Below are 23,858 nucleotides of genomic sequence, written 5' to 3'. Positions count from 1 at the left end.
AACTGTGGATGTAAAATTATCGTCTATTGAATTAAAAAATGTAACCATTTGTTAACTGTATTGGAGGTGTATACTGCAAAAGTGTTCCAAATTAAAGGAGAAAAGTCTTGCAATTCTTTTCATACCTTCTTTCTATTTAAATGTATTGTACTGATGATTTAAGAAGGGTTCATAAGGTTAGCTCAGATGATGATCTATGAGGAAAGATTTGGTACAGTATTGATTTTTATTTTGAAATAAGCAGTGTGATATTACAAGCATGTATTTAAGTTGAAGTCACAAACGGGCGGATGTCAGATGTCTGTAGCATCATGCCTCCTGTAAAATGCTGCACCGTGCATTATAATTGGATGCATCCTCTAACTATTTAATCGTGAATCTTTTTGTAAAAAAAGTTCAATTTATAAATTAGGAAAAAGGCAGCTGGTAATGTTTAATATTCCAAAAATGTAAGTCTTTAGTCTGATGACTAAAAGGTTACGTGATTCCGGATGTCATTTATTTGTTTCACCATTTCCTGAATGTGTTCTCCCCTGAAAGAAATAAAAAAAATGTTTTCTTTATCTCAGTATTGAGCAAGGGTAGTAAGAAAGACAGCTTGTAATTTAAATCTTTAAATTTAACATATTTTGGTTAGTCCAGTGGTATATGTTGTAGAAGTAATTTATTTTATTTATTTATTTATTTTAATTCCATTTTATATCCCGCCCTTCTCCGAAGACTCAGGGCGGCCTACAAGCTTAGCAGTAGCCTTCATTCTATGTATATGCCTGCTTATTAGGGCTTTCACACACACACCCCGAAGCGGCATTATTACAAAGTCAGCTTAATTGCCCCCAACAATCTGGGTCCTCATTTTACCTACCTCAGAAGGATGGAAGGCTGAGTCAACCTTGAGCCTGGTGGGACTCGAACCTGCACTAATTGCAGGCAGCTGGTGTTACTTAAGGAGGCATTAGCCCACTGCTCCACCAATACAAATTGCCTTCCTCTTACTGGAAATAGAATTGGGGCGAAGGGTCTGTTACTCTCAGAAAGCTAATAAATACACAAAATATTTAGGACCTGTACAACTCTGGCCAGAACATATCACTTATATACAGCATTAGTATAGCACTTGCCAGCAACCTAGAAACTCAACCAAGATAAGAAGCCTGTGCACCATGCAGGCATTTGCCATTAGCCAAATATTAATAATGCAAGAAAATAATCATTTAGCTCAGCAAGCAATAAGACTCACTCTTCTTTCAGAACAGCCCGGATACATTTCCTCTGATATGTGCTGAGGTTGATGCTTGGCTTCTGTGGACTGTTGCCCTTCTCCATTTTTCTCTGCTGGTAATCCTTTTTCATTTTAACCTATAGTTATAGAGAAGCAACAAGGAGAAACACCTCAAAAATACTTTTATTTTCTAGATATGTTTTTAGAAATGAGCAACCACTTACCTGCTTGATAGCATTGCCTGAATGCCGCAATTGTTCTTGTATTGTTTGTAGCTCCTTCTTCATATCCTTTTCACTATCGGATAGGACAGGCAGCTGTGAATGGTAGCTACGGAGAACTTTCTTCATCCTGTAGCCACAAAAAGAATGTCAGGTTTCTAACGAAGGGCAGTGGAGGTGGAGTTTTGCTATGCATTTGCATAACTAAATATCTTCTCAGAATAGTGCTATACAGGGAGTGCAGAATTATTAGGCAAATGAGTATTTTGACCACATCATCCTCTTTATGCATGTTGTCTTACTCCAAGCTGTATAGGCTCGAAAGCCTACTACCAATTAAGCATATTAGGTGATGTGCATCTCTGTAATGAGAAGGGGTGTGGTCTAATGACATCAACACCCTGTATCAGGTGTGCATAATTATTAGGCAACTTCCTTTCCTTTGGCAAAATGGGTCAAAAGAAGGACTTGACAGGCTCAGAAAAGTCAAAAATAGTGAGATATCTTGCAGAGGGATGCAGCACTCTTAAAATTGCAAAGCTTCTGAAGCGTGATCATCGAACAATCAAGCGTTTCATTCAAAATAGTCAACAGGGTCGCAAGAAGCGTGTGGAGAAACCAAGGCGCAAAATAACTGCCCATGAACTGAGAAAAGTCAAGCGTGCAGCTGCCAAGATGCCACTTGCCACCAGTTTGGCCATATTTCAGAGCTGCAACATCACTGGAGTGCCCAAAAGCACAAGGTGTGCAATACTCAGAGACATGGCCAAGGTAAGAAAGGCTGAAAGACGACCACCACTGAACAAGACACACAAGCTGAAACGTCAAGACTGGGCCAAGAAATATCTCAAGACTGATTTTTCTACGGTTTTATGGACTGATGAAATGAGAGTGAGTCTTGATGGGCCAGATGGATGGGCCCGTGGCTGGATTGGTAAAGGGCAGAGAGCTCCAGTCCGACTCAGACGCCAGCAAGGTGGAGGTGGAGTACTGGTTTGGGCTGGTATCATCAAAGATGAGCTTGTGGGGCCTTTTCGGGTTGAGGATGGAGTCAAGCTCAACTCCCAGTCCTACTGCCAGTTTCTGGAAGACACCTTCTTCAAGCAGTGGTACAGGAAGAAGTCTGCATCCTTCAAGAAAAACATGATTTTCATGCAGGACAATGCTCCATCACACGCGTCCAAGTACTCCACAGCGTGGCTGGCAAGAAAGGGTATAAAAGAAGGAAATCTAATGACATGGCCTCCTTGTTCACCTGATCTGAACCCCATTGAGAACCTGTGGTCCATCATCAAATGTGAGATTTACAAGGAGGGAAAACAGTACACCTCTCTGAACAGTGTCTGGGAGGCTGTGGCTGCTGCTGCACGCAATGTTGATGGTGAACAGATCAAAACACTGACAGAATCCATGGATGGCAGGCTTTTGAGTGTCCTTGCAAAGAAAGGTGGCTATATTGGTCACTGATTTGTTTTTGTTATGTTTTTGAATGTCAGAAATGTATATTTGTGAATATTGAGATGTTATATTGGTTTCACTGGTAAAAATAAATAATTGAAATGGGTATATATTTGTTTTTTGTTAAGTTGCCTAATAATTATGCACAGTAATAGTCACCTGCACACACAGATATCCCCCTAAAATAGCTATAACTAAAAACAAACTAAAAACTACTTCCAAAAATATTCAGCTTTGATATTAATGAGTTTTTTGGGTTCATTGAGAACATGGTTGTTGTTCAATAATAAAATTAATCCTCAAAAATACAACTTGCCTAATAATTCTGCACTCCCTGTACAGTATATAACCGTCCCTTTCAAATTTACTTGTAGATTTTAGTTTCTTATTTGATGAGGTGTGACATACACTTTTGTTCAAAAGTTCATTTTTCCTAATTAAATATTAGCAGAATTCTAGGTTACTCTAGCTGTTTGATGTTTGACAAGGAAAAAGATGTACAATAGTACAGTATTAAGAATGACTGTTAGAAAACTAGCAGCCCCTTTTTTTCTAAATAGCGCTAAAGCAATTTTCACATTGAATTAAATGATAATAGTTTAGTTTGGTTTGACTTGACAGAATTTCTGAACCCAGTAAAGTATGTCATCTGGTATTTTAGTGAAGCAGTTCCAGAGGTAAAACTGCTTATCCGTTTTCATTTTGCTGGTATGTAGTCTGTAAATGCTTTTCCATAAACTCCTCTATTAACACCTGTATTATAATTTGGAAAGGAATTCAGTTTAATGACTGGGGTTCTAAGCAAGTCTACAACAGTTTCTTTAGCAAGAAGTTAAGATAATTACAGTTACTTCATCCAATCAGAACAATAAGATATCCTCACCTGTTCACAATATCCTCTTGTTTCTCTTTGGCTTCTTCATATTTGTCAGCCAAACGCTCTGCCATCTCCCTCAAACTTTTCCTTTATGAGAAGACAAAACGTTACTTTCAGGACAGCAGCACACCTTTTTTTTACACACAAAATTTATTTATTCCTTGAGTAATTTCATTCAATTTCTAATGGATACATTCATTGCAAATCAACTTCTATGATCCCTAGTAGCAGCATCTATGGAGAACCAGAAGAGCACTAAGATACAGAATATACAACTTAAGTTTTTCACCTTTGAATTAAATGTTAGGCCTGGTAATGTTAAAGAGGAAAAGGAAAAAGGCCAAAAGCATCTGTCCAAACCCAATAAACTCCACAAACGTAAGTTTTACCTTATGTCTGGACTGAGCAACATAAGGCTTCCTTAAATGCTTCATAGGAATTACAATTCTTGTGGTGGGAGAAGAAATAGGTTCTCTAGTCTACCCTATGCCTTCCTTTGTTTACAGTGGAACTTAAGACAGAAGCTTCCACCCATGAACCTCAGTTTCTGTGCCAGCATGGACAACGGTTAGAATATTGCACCCAGCAGATGCATGCTCATGTTAACCTTGGCTAGATTATTTCATAGTTCAGCAAGCTGTATGAACAATCTGGTTAGTGTACAGTTCAGTTTCACAACCTCAGAAAATTGAGGTTGTAAAACTGAGACTCAGCAACCTGGGTCAGTAGTCATACAAATTGCTTCCTATAATGCCTGGCCCTCCCAGTCTAAGACAGGTGAATTTGTCTTGTTCAATGGTACCTATTAATATATGGCAGTAGCTCTCCAAAATTACGCACAAATGGGTTTTTGCAACTCTATAACTCATGTCCCAAAATTACTTTTCCAAAAGGCAACTGGACTTCCTTGGTTTTTTTCTTTGAAAATATTTCACTTCTCGTCCAGGGAGTTTCTTAAGTTGCATTTCTTGGATGAGAAGTGAAACATTTTCAAGGAAAAAGAACAAGACTCATTGCCTTTTGGAAAAGCACCTCTGGGGCAACCATGACATGGATGATTGAGGATCTCTATAGACATTAAAAGCCAAGCCATTCGAGCTATTGAATGTGTGTGAATCTGAAATACTTTCTGTACAAGCATTGACGTTTGCTACTTCCATGAGGCAATCCAGTACTTGGAACCAGGAAACCCGTCATAATTCTTTGTGTAGTTTTGCTCTAAACCATTCTGCCTAACTATGAGACAAGGTTACTTTGTTTACTCTCCTGAAAACAATCAATTTTTGATTTCTCATAACTGTCATTGGTGGCAGTATTCCATGCAGTTACATGAACTGCTTGCGTTGCAGCTGTTGGCCAAAGAACTAGCAGTGAGAACTCACGCTGAACTTCCTTCTCCTAATATTCATCTCCACTTCCTTGTCTGTCATTTAGACTGTAAGCCCTAAAAGTGGTACATGTCCTACTCAATAAGTCATTCTAGGATTCCTTTTGGCTAATAAATAACATTTACATTGTCTAAATCAATAAAGGGGGGGTGCCAAACAGCTCACAAATGGGCCGGTCTTTACCTTTCTTCTCGACAGTACCCTAGATCTTCCAGCTGTTTTTTTTTCTGTTCACGCAGCAATTTCACTCTGAGATGGAGAAAAGATTAAAAGATTAGATGGGAAACAATGCCTCAATCTGTGCATATTTTGTTTCCCTCGAATCACATTTGTTGAGTAATATATTGCAGAAGATAAATACCTAATATTTAAAGTAGATATTCAGAATATTTAAAAAACAAGTATTAGCTCTTCTATTCCACGGACTAAAGCAGAAAAATGTAGAAACATTAAGTATAGTTAATGTGGAGAAAATGGGATTTCTTTTCATTTGTAGTGTGTGTTAAATAAATCACTGGGGGAGCAGAAAAATAGAATAAATGCTTTTCTCAGAATAACAGATTATTTTTTTAATGTGTAGGTTTATCAGCTGTATTACACTTTAGGTCAGCAGAAAACCAAGATGATTCAAAATAAAACCGATGATTCAAAATTCAATTTTAAACTTTTATTGAAGTTTTTCGATAACATGCAGGCAGAATTGTTCATTTTTAGAAGTACTGTTATATACACATTGCAAATCATTTAAGTGCCCTTTTCTGAAACATTGCATCTAAGAAAAATTATAGTGGCACTTTGAATTCTGCTCTATTTTGTTTCGGGCAGCAGAATCTTAAGACCTAAAACAGCCTCATTTTAGTCACTGTAAGAAAAGGCTAAAATGACTTACTACATTTAGGATTTAGAAATTTAGAAACAAAGAGCCAAGGTTACCTTCGCTGGATTTCTTCTCGAACCAAGTCCTGTTTTAGAATATATTCTTCCCGGAATACTTGTGTGGCTCTGCTTAGAAGCTGGAGGCATTCCTCTGGGGGAGGGGAAGACTCTCTATCTGCAGCCCTTTAAAAAAACACAAGCAAAGTTGGGGCATCCAAGCTTGGAAAAGGATACATTTATATATATATGATAAAAATATATCTCTGAGGGAGATGGGCAATTAAGAAGTATTAGATAGACAGACAGACAGACAGACAGACAGAGACAGACACATACATAGATAGGTAGGTAGATAGACAGACAGACAGAGACATTGAACAGCATCCCATCTAAAGTACTCACTGAAAAAGCTCCCTAATCAATTCCCCCATCCCTTAATCAACCAGGAGACACTATTCTATGAGCATAATAATTCAGTGGAAACCAGCAAGATGCTTGTGTTCTCTGAAACTCTACCAGTCTTACATGAAAGAAGAACAACAGATTTAGGGCAATAGCTGAAAAATGCAAAAACAGCCAAATACAGAATATGAGACTCAGCCAGAAAAAGAAAAGTCTAATCATGAGACCACTGAAAAGACTGAACTTTGGTGGTCTATCCCAAACAAGATGCAGTTTTGCCAACTGCAGTAATGAGAACCAAGAGCCAAAACAAAGAACAAGCAATAACACACAAGGTTTGGAAAGAGTCTTAGCACATCAGTGAGAAAAGCAGCAAAGTAAAAACAACAAAAAAATCCACTTAATGTGAAATTAGATTTTCACAAAGAGAAAGACGTTGTACTTCAGCAACAATGGATTTGCGGAGGTGCGACACAAGATGTTTCGGATATGTCTCTCAAAGGAGTCCTGTGATTCAGCTAGAATGCGGAGAGGTGAGGAAAACGTCTGTGGTTCTTCCATGGTGCACAGAAGTGGAGGGCATGTTGGGTGGACTGTGGAACTGTCAAAACAAATGTCAGGCATCTATTAATATCAACAATTCTCCTCTTCCTTTTTTCACCTTTTCAGTAAGTTCCTTGAATATTTATAACCCTACCAATTATCAAAAATAAAATCATGGCTTGTATTGCCATTGTTCTTCCTATCCACAGCTCTTGTGCAGAAAATGTCAGAGAGGCTTATTCAATATTGTATCTTGCTGCTAATGAACTTTCCCTCCTTTCTATGAGAACAGATTAGAGAAATCAAGGTGGGTTTTTTTTTCTTTCTTTCTGTAGGTAAGATGCTGGCAAAAAAGCACTGCAGGGCATACAAAATTGCAATAGAATTCATCAGTTTCTCTCCCATCTAAACACACTCTCCAGTAAAACATTCTTGCATCTATTTTTCTTCCAGATTGGATTTTTCCAGGAAAACATAGCAAAATAAATGCTTAACCCTAGTTTGGGGGACACAATGCTCTTTTCTATTTTGCTATGAGATAGAATCGATCTGGAAACCAGAAAAAAGACATATATTTTCCATTTGTATTCTTGCAAAAAGCACCAGAGATGCCCCATTACCTTTGTTTGAACAGGCTACAAAGTTATTGAGCTATTGGTTATAGGATCTGTTTTGCAGATCCTCACTAAAATACTACTTCATGGATCGATTAAATAAAAGCCAAGTATATAAAGGTCATTGTCTCAACCTGAAGAATTCAAGCTCAATGAGGGCTGGTGCCAGCAAACATATCACAAAGGAGTTAGCCAAACAACAGATATATAAGAAAAAACAGATGTGCATTTGAGACAAAATAATAAATGTTGTAATTCAAACAAGGGAATTTAAAAATCCCTGTCAACTAAAAAGGTTGATTAACTGTTTAATACTGCATTTGAATCTGGGTAACCTTAATAAGATTTGTGGAACAAGCCACCTCAATCTAAAACAGTTTCTCAATTTTGGAAACTTTACGATGGGGAACTTCAACTCCCAGAATTCCTCAGCCAGCCTATCTGGGAATTCTGAGAGTTGAAGTCCTCCTGTCTTAAAATTACCAAGCTTGAGAAACACTGATTTAAAATTAAAGCAAAGCCAAGAAAAAAAGTAATATATTTATAATCTATGACGGCACATGCAAACAGCAATATTTTTCATTTGCAGAAAACTTCAAAGTAAATATGATCAGGCACAAATTATAATTGGCTTCATACTTACAGAAGAGGCCTGGTAATGCATTCGTAGGTCTTGGTGATGCAAACCATTGTAGGGCCCAAAATATCAGACACAATCCAGAACCCTCTAATTGCAGCAGGTTGTCTACAGGAACAAAACATTTCTTTAAAAGTTCTGGCAGTCTTAATGGCAGAACAGCCATCTTTACTATATTCAGACTCATAAACAAAAGCTTCTTCCTCTCTATGGGAAGCTATTTAGCGCCAACTGGATGGGCAGTATGACCCAGGTGTGCTGCCTGTTTCTTAAAATGGTTTAGGTGATTATTTCTAGATTCCAGGCATCTTGGAATCTAGTGTCTCCTTTTTTCCAGCATAACCCTTCCTAACCAAATGTTTGACAACTGTGTTTATACAATGCATAGACCACCATGGCTCTGGAAGACTTATTTATTTACATAATTTATAAGCCACAATGACTCGGGGATGCTTAAAAGTAAAAGAAAAAAAAATACAAGTGGAGATAGTATCTCAAATAGCCAGGTATATGCCATGATTGCAACCTTCATCATCCCTAATCAGCACAATTACTCTTCATGCCTGAAAAGATGAAAGTTACACTCCAACATATCTGAAGAGTATAAAGTCGGGGGCTAAGATATTTAGATATATAAAATGAAAGATCCAACCTATGATTCTCTTGAACATTATTTTTTCTATAACATACAGCTCTACTTGAGCAAGGTAAATGCAGTACACGTGACACCCCCCCAACACCAGTCTCCATCCCGAACACATCATGCATTTTCCCATCTCCCACAAAATTATTAACAAAGCCGACATATTCTTCACTGTTTCAAAGGTTACAACAACTATCTGTAACAGTTATTGAGCAAAGGTCTCCAAGGATAAGCTGCATGAAGAACATCAATTGGAGAAAAGGTGGAAGCCACACTGGCTCCTACCTGCATGGTAGAGGCTTGGTACACAGGATATGCTCCACAAAGCACTTCTGTTCTGCCCCAAGCTCTTGCAAACTGTCTTTGTCTTCTTCATCTGAAAGAGCAAGTCCTCTAATTTAATACAAAACACTTAATTCTAATTTGCAGGATTCGGATATCACAACAAACTGCCCTATTCATTTGATACATTTTTATATCACATTTCTGTGTTAAAACACAAAGATAAAAACAAAATAAAATAAATTTGTAGCTAAATATAAATATATGTGGCACATATGAAATACACATTTTAAAAGGAAGGAAAAATGTATTTGGGAAAAACATGTTCTCGCAGAAAGTTCTGATGAAAAACAGGATCCAATACTGACGTAAAAAATATATCAGTATTTGCTTTCCAAATATCAGAGAGCACTCCAAAGAGCAGAAACCACCAAAATCAAAGGCTAGTTATGAACACATTAGTATCTTACCCTTTTCATGAATGTTAAACTCAAGGCAATGGGAAGAACCTAAAGGTGTACTTTTAACAAAAACCAAATTACAAGCCAGGAGGATTGACTTACCAGAACCAAGGAATTTGTGTAGTTTGTTGATCCAGGGGAGTCCAATACTATGTACGCCAGCATCATGTGTGCAATGGTAGCGAGAAGGACATTTGGGATCTGAGAAATATAAACAGGATTTGTGTTAACAGATGGCCAAATTGACATAAGACACATATTTCACACCTCATGTGCTTCATAATATGAGTTTAAAAATGGAAATCTGCCAGGTTTCTTATCTGAACCAGTTCCATCATCTCCCAAAACTTCAGTTGCTCATGATTGTATAGTAAAACAACCTGAAAAATAAGGCAAGGGATTTAAAGAAAGAATGTTGCTTTGACTAATCAAAAAAATTGATATTTATTTATTTATCTGATTTATATACCGCCCTTCTCCTGAAGGACTCAGGGCGGTGTACAGGGCAATAAAATAAGAATACATTAGTTAAATAATTTTAAAACCCAAATCCATCAGGCCAGGCCGGCTTGTTCGAATAGATAAGTTTTTAGATCACGCCGAAAGGAGCGAACTTCGGGGGCCATCCGGAGTTCAGCCGGTAAGCGGTTCCAGAGGATTGGTGCACCCACCGAGAATGCTCTCCCCCTGGGGGTCACCAGCCGACATTCTCTGACCGGTGGTACCCTGAGGAGGCCCTCTCTGTGGGAACGTACAGGACAGAGGGAAGTTGACGCCGGCAGTAGGTGCTCCCGTATGTAATCCGGACCCATGCCATGTAGGGCTTTGTATGTCATCACCAGCACCTTGAATTTCACCCGGAAGGCAACTGGAAGCCAGTGCAGCTCACGGAGCAGAGGTGTAATATGGGAGTATCGGGAGACCCCCAAAAGAACTCGTGCAGCTGCATTCTGTACCAGCTGAAGCTTCTGAGTGGTTCTCAAGGGCAGCCCCATGTAAAGAGCATTGCAGTAGTCTAGACGAGAGGTGACAAGTGCATGGGTGACTGTACGCAAGGCATCCAGGTCCAGATAGGGTCGCAACTGGCGCACCAGACGAACCTGGGCGAAGGCCCCTCTAGTCACAGCTCTTATATGATCTTCTAAGGAGAGTTGTGAATCTAAGAGGACACCCAAATTGCGAGCCTTATCTACGGGGGGTAATAACTCACCCCCAATATTAAGAGATGGAATAATCTGAATTTCCTGACATGCCTGTATGTACAGCCATTCAGTCTTGTCCGGGTTGAGTTGAAGCCTGTTCCTCCCCATCCAGACCCGGACCGCTTCCAGGCAACGGGACATCACGTCGAGGGCATCACTGGGGTGGTTTGGGGTCGAGATGAAAAGCTGGGTATCATCAGCATACTGATGATATCCCACTCCAAAACCACGGATGATCTCACCTAGCGGCTTCATATAGATGTTAAACAGGAGAGGTGAAAGGACCGACCCCTGAGGAACTCCATAAATGAGAAGTCTCGGGGTTGATCTCTGTCCACCTGCTAACACCGACTGTGAACGTTCCAGAAGGTAGGAGGAGAACCACTGAAGAACAGTGCCTCCCACTCCCAATCTCCTGAGACGCCGCAGTAAGATACCATGGTCGATGGTATCAAAAGCCGCTGAGAGGTCTAATAGTACCAGGACAGAGGAACAACCCCTGTCCTTAGCTCGCCAGAGATCATTCGTCAGAGAGACCAATGCCGTCTCCGTGCTGTGTCCGGGCCTGAAACCTGATTGGTACGGGTCTAGATAATCAGTATCTTCAAGGAACAGAGGAAGCTGATGCGCCACTACGCTCTCAACAACCTTTGCAAGAAAGCGAAGGTTGGAGACCGGGCGAAAGTTGTTTAAAACAGCTGGGTCCAGGGAAGGCTTTTTGAGGAGGGGTCTCACCACCGCTTCTTTCAAGGCTGTGGGGAAACTGCCCTCTTTCAATGAAGCAGTTATCACTGCATGGATCCAGCCTCGTGTCCCATCCCGAGCCGCATAAACCAGCCAGGAGGGGCACAGGTCCAATAAGGATGTAGTGGAGCTCAGCTTCCTCATGATCTTGTCTACCTCGTCCAGAGTCACAGGATCGAACTCTTCCCAGATAACATCAACAAGACTGTCCATGTTCTCATCGTCAGATTCTGCCCAGTCGGAATCCAGACCGGTCCAGATCCGAGCGATTTTGTCCAGCAGATGTTGGCTAAATTCCTCGGCACGACCCTGTAAGGGATCCTCCTTCACCTCTATAATTGGAATAGGAAATTATTTGCCTCTGACTATTTGCCATTTCTGCTCAAAACATAAAAGTGTATAGATAGGTGATAAACATTATATATTTACATACTGTACTACTTTCAGTGACTCATGGTACAACGCTGTGCATGTCTACTTAAAAAAATCATCTGTGTTCAACTAAGCCTACATTAAGTCTTAATAAGAATACACTTCAAGGTCACGTTTGCAACTCTCCTTCTTCCATTTGATTGTCTCAATTGTTCTATAAGGTAGATTAGGCTGAAAGACTGTGGAAGATCCATAGCCCTCCAGCCAACACTAGAATTAAACAGTATTTATAACTTCCAGACTCCAGGTACAATGCTGGAACTTTCCAGATGGGCATTTTTTTTAAAAAAAATATTTTGTTATATGCCCTGAAAGGCAGGTTTATCAGATATTAAACGGACAAGGTGAGAACAAAAGTAAGAAAAATAATGACCTGTGTTCTTACCTCTGTGCAATTTCATTGGACAAGAGAAATCTGACTCTATCGGTTCTTCCCCTTCTCTGGAGGCTAATCTTAGGGCAAGTTCCAGTTCAACACACTCAAACACATAGAGTGATGGAATGAGGTCAGTTCGGGAATCCCAAGACTTGACAGACTGCAGGGGGAATGGAATGATTCAATTAATGTTTTTCAAGTCATGATCCCTTGAGACACATCAGGTTAATAAGAAGTAGCATTTAGTCTTATATACCACCCCATAGCACTTTAGAGTAGGGCTTTTCAACCGGTGGTACTTTAGCACCTGGCAGGTGGTACACCACCCCTAGCTATGTGTAGCAGGGGAGGAAATGAGCTAAATCGGCGCCACACAGGCCTGGAGGAGATCAGCTGGAGCTGCAGGGTTCAGCAGAGGCCCCAGGATCTGCGTGCGCAGCTGCATGCTAGTTGGAACTTCCAGCGAATCCGAAAGAGAAAAGGAGGAGGAGGGCAGAGAGGAGGAGCTATAAAAGGAGCAAGTTTTGGTGGGAGAAGGAGGGAAAAAAAACACGGAGAAAGAGAGAAGAGGCTTTTGTTAGCGAAGCAGTGAGAGAGCTCCATTTGTGAGCAAAGTGTGAGTGAGTGAGCAAGCAAGGGGCTTTTGTGAGCAAAGTGTGAGTGAAAAAGGGGCTTTTGTAAGCAGAGTGAGTGGGTGAAAAAGCGAGAGCAAGCAAGGGGCTTTTGCAAGCAAAGTGAGAGAGCGAGCAAGGGGCTTTTGCAAGCAAAGTGAGCAAGTAAGAGAGTGAGAGGCTTTTGATGCAGCGGCTTTCAGACGGCGGTGAAGGGTCTGTGCTGACTCCCACGTATTTAACCCTTTCCTCGGGTGGGATTCCATGTCTGCATCCTCGCTCCCAGCTGAGTGGTGAGAGGGGGCTCCGAGCCCGGTTCATGAGCAGAACTTCCACCAAGACTGCCTCCCCTGAAGCCAAAGCACCTGGACAGGAGGAAAAGCTGAAGGACCTCGACTTCCAAATTTTTTAAGATCTGAAAAATTGTTGGCGAGTTTGAGGACATCATAGTACAAGTGATGGAGGACTGTCGGAGCCAGAAGGAGCTTGCCAAGAAAGAAGCTCAGTAAGCCTTGGATGAAAAACAGCAGGCCGTTTCTGACCTGAATGCCTTGGAAACATCTTTCTCGTGAGTTCTTCAAGCAGTTCAAAAAACAAAGGGAGGCCATCGAAGGATTTCAAAAGAATGAAGAAATTCTGAAGAAATGCATGGAGGACTACCTGGAACGAATCAAGAAGGAGGAGCAGAGGTACCAAGCCCTGAAGGCTCATGCGCAGGAAAAGCTAGACCAAGCGACTGAGGATATCACCCAGATGAGAAGCAAAGCCCATTTGAAGGTGACTGCGCTCGATGCCAAGCTGCGCAAAGAGCAGATGAGGATCCAGTCACTGGAGAGCAGCATCAAGCAAAAGGTAAAAGAAAATAAGGAAATCAGAAAAATCTGTGAAGAGCTGATCTCTAAGATAGGACATTTTCTGCATTCTTGAACTTAATTGCTTCCTTATATTTTTTTTGACAGGAAGGAATTTTGTATAAAACAAATAGAAAAACATATCTTTTATTTAAAAATAAATGTTTCTGATGTTATCAAATTGATCCCTGTCATATTTATACAAATCATGCAGAAGCTGACACTAAAACATTCTGTCTCTATGTCAAGTCCCGTGGGCTCGACATCACGAGGGGAGCAGGGGAAACGCCGCGCAAACCGCCCGCCCGAACCTTCCTGCTGGAGCCACCTGGGAACAGCACATCCAGCAGTCAAACGGCCGCCAGCAACCACGGGCAGCTGGTCCGGGGCTTTCTGGCGTGTCTGCGTCGACGGAGCTGCTGAAGGGACCCATAGGCAGTCAGACCGGCAGCCGCAGCTCGTCCTGGGATTACCCAGCCGCCTGCTCCTCGGCGGGGGCGTCGGGCGGCTCAGAACGAAGACCGGATAGCGGGGCGTTGTGGGGAGCTGTTAGGGGGGCTGTAACACTGACACGCTGGACGGTGGAGGGGAGCACGGAGGAGGGGTGGGGGAGCACGAAAGGGGGGTTAAGGGCATAAACTCACATGGAGTCTGTGTGGGAGCTCAGGCACAAAGGGCGGGGTGACGTGCGGAGAGCTGGGAAGGGGGCGGGTTTTGAGCAGACTCAGCCAGATGCTGGTTTGCATGGGGAGGGGTGGGGCTAATCACCCCCAATGTATAAAAGACACGTTGGGACGGCTAGCTCCCAACGCTGACCTTGTATCTGCTAGGCTTTTCTGAAGTAAAGAAAACCTCGTCATCACCCGTACCACGTTGTCGTCGTTCTTTCAGCGTGGACGGCTGTGACAGTAAGTCAGCGTTGCTTACAGCATTTCCTCGTTGCTGTGTTCTGCTCTGGACTTCGAGGCAACTGACATGGCCGAGAGAACCCAGGGGGCTGTGCTTACTGTGGAGGGAGAGGAGCCGGCTGGGGCTACAGCGCCTCTGGACATGGGGGAGTTGGCAGAGGCCCCACCGGTAGTTCGGCCCAAGGTCCGGGACCCTTGCGCAGCGGCTGAAGGCATTGGGACCCAGGGGCCGACTGCTTAAGCAAAGACTGGGGAATGGTGGCTCAGTTCTGTACTGGGACAACTGGAGACTGGGCAGGAGCGGCCACCCAGCCAGAGGGGGCCGTTGTTGGAGTGGAGGGAGCGTCGCGTTACCGGCGAAGAAGGGGAGGAGTGGAGCTACTCCACGGCTCCAGGGAGTTATACTATGGACGTCCTGAGGGACAGGTTCGGGGAGCCTCGGCCATGGACCCCCATCGAACCCGAATCGGATGCTGGCCGTTGGTCTCAGGACAGGGCTGGCCCTGTGGAGCAGAGCCAGGCCCGTTTCCGCCTGGCTAGCCCCCGTTTTCGGGCTCCGCAGGGTTCCGGCACCCCGCAGGGGACTGCACCTTCTTTGCCGGGCCCCGCGGCCACACCAGGTCAAGGGCCCGTACGGGCGGGTGCTACGGGGGGCGGTGGTGCTGCGCTATGCCCGGGGCCACCGGCAGGAGTGCTGGGTTGGCCACAACCAGGGCTCATAGCGCAAGGATCGGGTGCTCCGGCAGGGCTCTGGGGAGCACCAGCAGCGTGGGGCCCGCCACAGTTGCCCATAACTTTCGATGGCCACCCCGACCGCCTGGCCCTCTTCCTTGGTCACGTGATCCATCATCTGGATAAGTACGGCCCCGTGTATGCCTCTCAGTGGGCAATGGTGATGGCGGTCACAACAGCGCTGCAGGGGGAGGCTGCGGCGTGGGTTGCTAACCTGTACAGCGATCGTGCTAGAGAGCTGGGGGATGTCGGGTTGTTCCTCGAGGCATTGCGAGCCCGGTTTGAAAACGTTACCCGGGTACAGCGGGCTGAAGCCGAGATAGTTGGGCTCCGACAAAACGGCCGGCCAGCAAAAGAGTTTGTTCGGGAGTTCAGGGAGGTGGCAGGCAAACTTAGCTCGTGGCCGGAGCAGATGTTGATCCATCATTTCCGGGCTGGGCTGGACGACCACCTCCAGAGGGCCTGTATCGTCCGCGGCATCCCTCCCAGACTCCAGGAAAGGTTCCGGGTCGTGGTTGAGCTGGACGTCGGCCTACAGGGCTGCCAGCGGCGTGCAAAACCTCCAGCAGACCCCCGACAGGCTCCGCAGAAGCCGCGAGGGGCAAAAACCGGCGTCGCCGATGCAGAAACCCACAGGACCACCCCCCCGGGCTGCTTTCCGCTGTTTCCGGTGTGACCAGCCGGGGCACCGTGTAGCTGACTGTCCAATGCCGGCGCCCCAGGCGATGGCAGGAGCAACCCCAGCACGGGGTGTAACTTCCCCACGGTTTGTGGAGCGATCCCGAGCCAACCGTCAAGCCTTGGACACGACGCCCAGGAGAAACAACCAAGTGGAGAGGCCAACGGACGTGGACCTAGAGGTTTACGGGGACGGTGATGGACAGGAGGAAGACCCAATGGTAAGTGCACCGATCTGCCCTTTCACGATCCCAGTAACACTGACGAACGGTGGGCTACGACTATGTGTGGATTATCGTGGGGTCAACACGGTGTGCGTTGAGCACCTGTACCCACTGCCTCTGATTTATTTATTATTTTTTTTATTTTAATTCCATTTATATCCCGCCCTTCTCCGAAGACTCAGGGTGGCTTACAAGCTTAGCAGTAGCCTTCATTCTATGTATATGCCAGCTTGTTAGGGCTTTCACACACACCCCAAGCGGCATTATTACAAAGTCAGCTTATTGCCCCCAACAATCTGGGTCCTCATTTTACCTACCTCGGAAGGATGGAAGGCTGAGTCAACCTTGAGCCTGGTGGGACGCGAACCTGCACTAATTGCAGGCAGCTGGTGTTACTTAAGGAGGCATTAGCCCACTGCTCCACCAAGGCTCATCTGATGAAGGACATGTTATCCCATCTAGCCAGTGGGAGGGTGTTCACTCGCTTGGACCTGCGGGAGGCGTACTATCGAGTGCGCATCAAAGAAGGCGACAAATGGAAAACTGCGTTTAACTGCCCACTCGGCAGTTTTCAGTTTCGTGTGATGCCGTTCGGGCTCCAAGGGGCTCCCGCGGTCTTCATGCAGTTGATAAATCAGGTACAGGTGCTCAACGCACACCACGTTGACCCCACGATAATCCACACATAGTCGTAGCCCACCGTCCTTCTTTTCTCTGAAGAGAACGGGTGCTGCCATACGTGAGCGAGCGGGCTGGATAAAGCCCTGTGCCAGGTTCTTGTCTATGTAACGCCGCAGCTCCAGCATCTCTCGCGGTGCCATGGCGTACATTCGTGGCTTGGGCAACCTGGCTCTGCCTGGCTCTGCTGCACTCTGACACTCTAGTTGAGCCATTTAGCTTTCTTTTTTGGGTCTTTATAATAAAGCTGTATAAAAAAATAAAAAAAAGAGTGAGAGGCTTTTGTGAGCAAAGTGTGAGTGAGAGACAGAACAGCTTTTGCGAGCAAAGTGTAAGTGAAAAAGGTTTTGCGAGCAAAGGGTGAGTGAGTGAGAGAGCAAGATAGCAAGCAAGAAGCTATTGCAAGCAAAGGGCGAGTGAGTGAGAGAGCAAGTGAGGGGCCTTTGTGAGCAAAGGGTGAGAGAAAGGGAAAAGTGAGGGAGAGAAGGGAAAAAGAAAAGGCATTAACTTCTGACTTCCTCTGTTCCAGTAGAAGGAAACATTAACATTGAACCGCAACTTTTTACTTTTCCATAATATTATAAACTAGCCATTTCTATAACAAAAAATGAATCTAACCAGTAAAGCCCAAAATCCACCCCCCCTTTTTTAGTCATCAAATTTTTGACACTTTGCTAAGCAGTAGTGGTACTGGAACATTGTCATGTCCTAAAAGTGGTTTAATCTGTGAAAAAGTTGAAAAACTCTCTGGGCGGTTTACAATAGAAGCCTTATTTGTATATTGCCCTCAACAATCTGGGTCCTGATTTTACCAACCTTGGAAGGATGGAAGGCTGAGTCAACCTTCCAAGCTACGGGCAGAATTTGCATGCAATACTGCATTTTAACCACTGCACCACCAGGGCTCTGTTAAATTCACTTAGAAGCATTATTCCATGGAGATAGAGCAAAAGTGCATGGAGTACACTCAATTTAACTTCAATCAGTAATCAATCAGCTTAAATGTCTGTCAAGGGCACATTCTCCCTTTTCCAGCAGTCTATTGAATGGTTAGGATAAAACATATTTCTTGGGTAGAGATCACACATTTCAAACTGTTGTGTTTGAAGTCAACAGCAATATAACTGTAAGGCATGCTGGCTGAGGAATTCTGGGAGTTGAAGTCCACAAGTCATAAAAGGGCCAAGTTTGAAGACCCCTGCTGTAAGGCAATGATGAAAAACGATGGCAAAGACAGAGGCTGCTTCTCAGTTCCCCAATCTTCTATCTGGTTCCGTAGAACTGGCACACTTAAAGACTTTAGCATATTTTTTAAACCAGGGGTGAACAGATTAAGAAAGTGACAGATGGAGGGTTCCCAAATTATTCCAATGCCTCTCTGAAAGACACTCAAGTATCTGTATGGGGTCAAAATTACGAAACTGAAAGTCATCCATTTTAGTACTGAGTGACAGCAGTGAAAAGAGATGGGGAGCAATATGCAACCCATAGGCTACTCACAAGCACTACACTGTTTATTATAACTCAAATTAATATGCAAGATTGCTATAAGAAATCTGGAAATACAGCAAATGATCTCTTGTGCAGTCAGATGCCTAAAAATATACACAAATGTTTTAAGGGATTTTATACTCAGGTCATTTCACCCTATAGTTGGGACCATTTCTGGTAGAAAAAGCTATTTTTAGGTGCTCAAGGCATGGATCCGTTCTAGCAATTAAAATCTGATTCTTTCATCTGGACAACGTTAGAGCTTTCTGCATGCAGAACTTTTTGTTTTACTACTGAACTAGAGATTCCTCCCATATATCAATACTTTTTTTTCAAAAGTGCAAACTGTAGCAGTAACATACCAACTGTTCATCATCTTCTTCTCCTTCTAGTACCACACAATGGTAAAGCATTCCTGATTCGGTAGCAATCACTAGGATGTTAGGAACACATGGAAGACAGAGAACTGCACAAGCATCATAGCCATAATTGTCTTCAGCTGCAGGATACATTGGCATTGGGCCCAGCAGCTTGCCAAGGTTACTGGTGCTAGAATAAAAATAATTTCAAGATGAGTAGGACGTTGTTTAATAGCATTCTTTCATCATTCCTCTCCTGCCAAATAAACCAAACTAACTGCTTGGAAAAAGAAACTTTTTAAGCCTGAACTACCAGGAGCTAAGAATGCTCCATGGTCTCTCATATTTAATATTTATTCCGAGGACAAACAAAAAAGCTTGTATTTTGTAAAAGTCTAATGTAATGTCATTCCTGGAAGCAATCACCTGAGCCACACTTCAGAGAAGTGACGTAGCTCTAAGCTTTGCTAGGGATAGAATGGAGAATTTTTAGATACTGCCTTCTTAAAAATCAAATGTAATTAACCAGACTTTTTAGGTGTCCTAATAGTGTTGCTTTATTCATAACCATGAAACATCCTCCATGTATTTGTCTTGCATTGGATGCAAATACTTTGTTTGGTCTTTGACTCTTCATCAGTTTCACAGCAGTGCCCTAAATGTTAGCCCAATGGGAGAATATTTGAATAGCTAATAAAAAACCTGCCAGCGCTGGAATACTCAAAACTTACCGAGGCATGGTACCAGTGGCAGAAGATGAAGTGTTATTAAGAAACAGTTTATTTCCATTCAGCCTTTTAGAACAATTTTATAAACTAATTTGAAAACGAATTCTCTAGTGCAGATAGGCGAACTGAATGCCACTAAGTGAACTTTCTCAAGTAAGTCTTTACCTGTGCAAGAGATTAATGTAAATCAGAAAAGTCTCTCCATTTTCATACAGGATATACATAGGATATGCCAGCACATCCTCTTTCTCTCTCTGACCACTTATGTTCTTAGGAAGTACTGCTAGAGGTCCAAAGTCAAATGCCACGGCAGTCTCTCCTATCAACGCTGTATATGTTCTCCTGAAGCAGAAAAGGCAGATAGAGACTTTACTCTGCAGTGACTCTAAAAACACAGGTCCAGTTTTTAGACAAACAAACAATGGCTGAGCGTGCCTGAAGAGGAGGAAAATTCAATCTTACCCCTTATTAAGTCTCAGTGTTTCCTCATCAGCATCCGAAAGAGTTATCACTTTCACAGGTGTCTGGGGAGAACTCAAACTATAAATCCTATTAAACAAAGAAAGGAAAAACATTCCACATAATTATTTCTTCACATTGAGTATCTGTAAGTGTACATTTCAGTTATGGTAAATGAGGAATATTTGGATTTTTTTTTTGGCAGCAGCAGCAAAACAAGAGATGGCCTTATTGAGATTTGTTTTTATGTTTCTTTGGAGTTATAACTCTCTTAAAATACAATCTATTCAGAGCAAGAGAATGTTACCTTATTGTGTTGTCAGATGTTAATAGCACAACATGGGGCTCCAGAATCTCACTGGGGTACCAAGAAGCATGCTTCAGGGTCAGGGATGATGAACTGGTGAAGAATCTTTCAGCAATAGGTATGGTACTGGAAAACACATGTCTGCATTTCAGCCACAAAAGATCTACCATTCATTCATCTGTTGCAATGCTCTAACCAGCAAATTACGTGCTTACAATGTCTATGCTATGAAACGTTTATCCACTGACTTGTAGGCCAACCTGCTATCAGAGACATAGATTAGAATGGCTTGGTATTTTTGATTGCTTTCCCAGTTGACCCTTATTAAAAATTCTCCTTACAACCTCAATCTCATGCTCCTTCTCAAGTCCAAAACTGCTTTCCAGAACACTTTCATGAGAATTTTTCTTCAAAGGTACATGCCTGCTTTTTCACTGAAATCTTTAGCATCTACCTCCATATTGTAAGTAGATTTAACTGAAATGAACCATTTTCAAAGATACAAAAAGGAAAAGGATAACAGTGATTTAGGTGATTCTAAAGTTGATAATCAAGATGAATGGAAATTCTACATACCTACAATTAATGGTAGATTTTCCACCTTCAAATTCAGAATTCTTTCCCCAACGTTTAGGTAACTCCAACACCATTAATCCTTTTGTTCCTATGAGAGCTACATGCTGTTGCATAGGACTTAAAGAAGTTTGATACACTTCAAAAAAGGGTGAATTTATGCAAAGAAGAGTCTGAAAACAAAAATAGATTTGATTAGTTAAGAGATATTTTTCTCGTTAGCATAAGGACTGATATACTATGCTAAGCCTTGCTTTGCTTAATCATGATTTGTTGAATAAACTTAAAATGGGTATATTTCTACATGCAAAGTCATGAACCACAATCTACAAAACATAATGGCTGTGTTCACACAAAATGAAGCTTTTGTAGTATTACTAGGAACCTTGGTGGAGCAGTGGGCTAATGCCTCCTTAAGTAACACCAGCTGCCTGCAATTAGTGCAGGTTCGCATCCCACCAGGCTCAAGGTTGACTCACCCTTCCATCCTTCCGAGGTAGGTAAAATGAGGACCCAGATTGTAGGGGGCAATAAGCTGACTTTGTAATAATGCCGCTTGGGGGGGGTGAAAGCCCTAATAAGCAGGCATATACATAGAATGAAGGCTATTGCTAAGCACATTCGTTTGTGCTTAAATTGTAAGCCGCCCTGAGTCTTCGGAGAAGGGTGGGATATAAATGGGATTAAAATAAAAATAAAAATAAAACTAGTAACTGCCAATGTTCAAGGACTAGATTCATAATTACAATAGATGATTAAGAAGTTGGCAGTCACAGGCAAAAGGAATTATTCATTCTTCCAACTGAAACAGATGTGTGATGGATAGTCTTTTGACACTATGGAAAACAATTCCTGGTTTGTCAATGAAGCTTTATTTAATTTAATTTAATTTATTGAATTTATATACCGCCCTTTCCCGAAGGACTCAGGGCGGTTTACAGGGTATAATTTTTAAAACATTAATACAAAAATTAAGACCAATTTAAAAAAGATTAAACTAAGTCCCTGCAACATGTAAAACCCCAGTCAAAACCCCAATTAAAATTAAAACTCAGCCTGAGCCGGAAAGCTCGAAGAGCCAGGTCTTCAGGTCTCGGCGGAATGATCAAAGGTCATTTACCATCTTTATGTACTTTTATGGATTTTCCCTGTTTAGCAAAAACTAAATTGCATTTCTTCTGATTTGCCAACTTATATAAAATAAGAACAGAAAAGAATTACAGGAAAAAAATCTCACAGAAATTTCAAGACTGTTTGGAGACTATACTGCTTCACACTACAGGTAAGATCAAGCGTTCACATGACCATTTTTTTCAGGCATCTTCAATCAACCTACCTACCAACTAACAAATATTTGTAGTATTCTTCATCTAATTTATGAGTCACCCCATAACAAAATTCAATGGAAGGACAATTTTTATATCTTTTAATAATTTTTATAACTATTTATTGATTTTCTTTAATTAAATATTGTACACTGCCCAGAGTCATTCTCTTGTGAGATGGGAAGCTATACAAATACGATAATTTGTATGCCAGAGTTTGCATTTTGAGAATAAGTGACATTAAATGCTAAAAATCAATTAAAAGCCAATTGCAATCCCAAGAAATAAAATTATATTTAGTATAATTTAAAGGGTCTGTGAAAGTTAGTGGCCATTAACTTTGGTGCCAAATAGGAGTTCAAGAACAATTACAGTCTTGTTTTCTCTTACAGATGCCACTTGTATTTCTGCACAATGAATACCCCCATTTTTCCATGGAAAACTGAACTTTTCTGATTCAACCCAAATTTACACATTCAATACTTGGATCAAAAATAAGGTTGCCTGTGCATATATGGCTGTATGCATAAGGTAAATTCAGCCTAAGGGAGGTAGGGGAATGCTCCTTCCACAAACGTGATGCGCTAAGTTTACAGACATGTTCTTTCTTAGGCAAAGGAATGGTTCCCACAAACAAAATGGTAGCATTTCAGCAAGGCGAAGCTGAAATTCCTCGAGACCTACTGCTCTAAATATCAGATATTTTACTTTTAAAACAGAGGAAGATGTAGTATTTCCAGATGGAGATGAAACTGGAACAAGCCTTCCAAGAGAACGGGCTTTCTCTGCAGCACCCGATTATTACGATTAGCATCATCAACATGGCCACTATGAAGGGAGCCTCCGTGACCTGGCCTTCCCTCTAAGGACCAGGAGACCCGCTCAAAAAACGTCCCACCTGGTATCGGCCCAAGCTGTCCGGGTCGTCGCCAAGGTGCCTCAGGCTGAGGACGCAAAAGGCGGCACGTTCGCGGTCCCACAGGAAGAGTTCCCCGCCGATGCCAAACATCAGATCCCTCGGAAGGGCTGGCCTGGCTTGCTCTGTCTCCGGCCCGACTTCAGAGGCCTGCTCTCTCAGGCGACCCAGCACGACATGGCGAGGCAGTTCGGTCCACCAATGCTCTCCTAAACCCGGCGACACAGCCGCCGCCATGATTACTTCAGCGAGGCGACTGGAATGTCGGTCGCTTAATAGGCAGCTAAACGGTTCTAACCTGGCCACCTCAGACTGCAGAACTACCGCTCCCAGCGTGCATTTCGGCGGCAACCATAGAGTTGCTTGGCGGGTTTTAACTCTTCTCGCCGCCTTCCGGTTAGAAATAAATCCAAGTAGTTGTGGAAGTTTTTCCTCCCTCCAGTCCTCCAAAGGGGAAATATATCGTTGAGAAATACAATTAAAGTGCTGGCTTGCAAAGTAGGAGACTGTCAATTCTAGACCTCCCTTGTGCATGAAAACCGTCCACGTAATTTTGTTTGTGTCACTCCTTCACAGTCCAGAAATCGTGGGCGCTCCATCGCTGGAAGTTTTTAAAAAGAGACCAGACAATCACCTGTTT

At 42.7% G+C, this 23,858-nt stretch overlaps 1 protein-coding gene across 1 annotated transcript; it reads right to left on the bottom strand.

Moving 5' to 3' along the window:
- Positions 1-213: 213 nt before the first annotated feature.
- Positions 214-23,674, bottom strand: LOC310646322 (nuclear pore complex protein Nup88-like). The gene is made up of 17 exons (XM_083372687.1): positions 23,201-23,674; positions 20,981-21,150; positions 20,405-20,530; positions 20,101-20,187; positions 19,804-19,980; positions 18,914-19,100; positions 12,388-12,538; positions 9,727-9,825; positions 9,167-9,257; positions 8,245-8,346; positions 6,887-7,045; positions 6,100-6,225; positions 5,350-5,415; positions 3,785-3,865; positions 1,447-1,573; positions 1,241-1,359; positions 214-533 (listed from the first exon to the last, which is right to left on the bottom strand). Exons 1-17 carry the CDS (start codon positions 23,453-23,455, stop codon positions 470-472), a joined length of 2,187 nt encoding a protein of 728 aa, XP_083228813.1. The 5' UTR covers positions 23,456-23,674; the 3' UTR covers positions 214-469.
- Between the last annotated feature and the right edge of the window lie 184 nt (positions 23,675-23,858).

This window comes from Vipera ursinii, assembly GCF_947247035.1.
Source record: "Vipera ursinii genome assembly, chromosome: 1".
In the NCBI taxonomy this organism is placed as follows: domain Eukaryota; kingdom Metazoa; phylum Chordata; class Lepidosauria; order Squamata; family Viperidae; genus Vipera; species Vipera ursinii.
Note: the sequence above shows the minus strand (reverse complement) of the source record. Positions and strands in the feature narration are given on the sequence as shown.

Bases quoted from the DNA above. Each gene is read 5' to 3' on its own strand.
- LOC310646322 (XM_083372687.1), bottom strand. From the start codon at position 23,455: ATGGCGGCGGCTGTGTCGCCGGGTTTAGGAGAGCATTGGTGGACCGAA. The intron at 20,531-20,980 runs GTATGTAGAATT...TGTGTTTTCCAG, and splicing joins AAATCTACCATTAATTGTAG to TACCATACCTATTGCTGAAA. The intron at 8,347-9,166 runs GTAGGAGCCAGT...TTGTTCCTGTAG, and splicing joins ACCAAGCCTCTACCATGCAG to ACAACCTGCTGCAATTAGAG.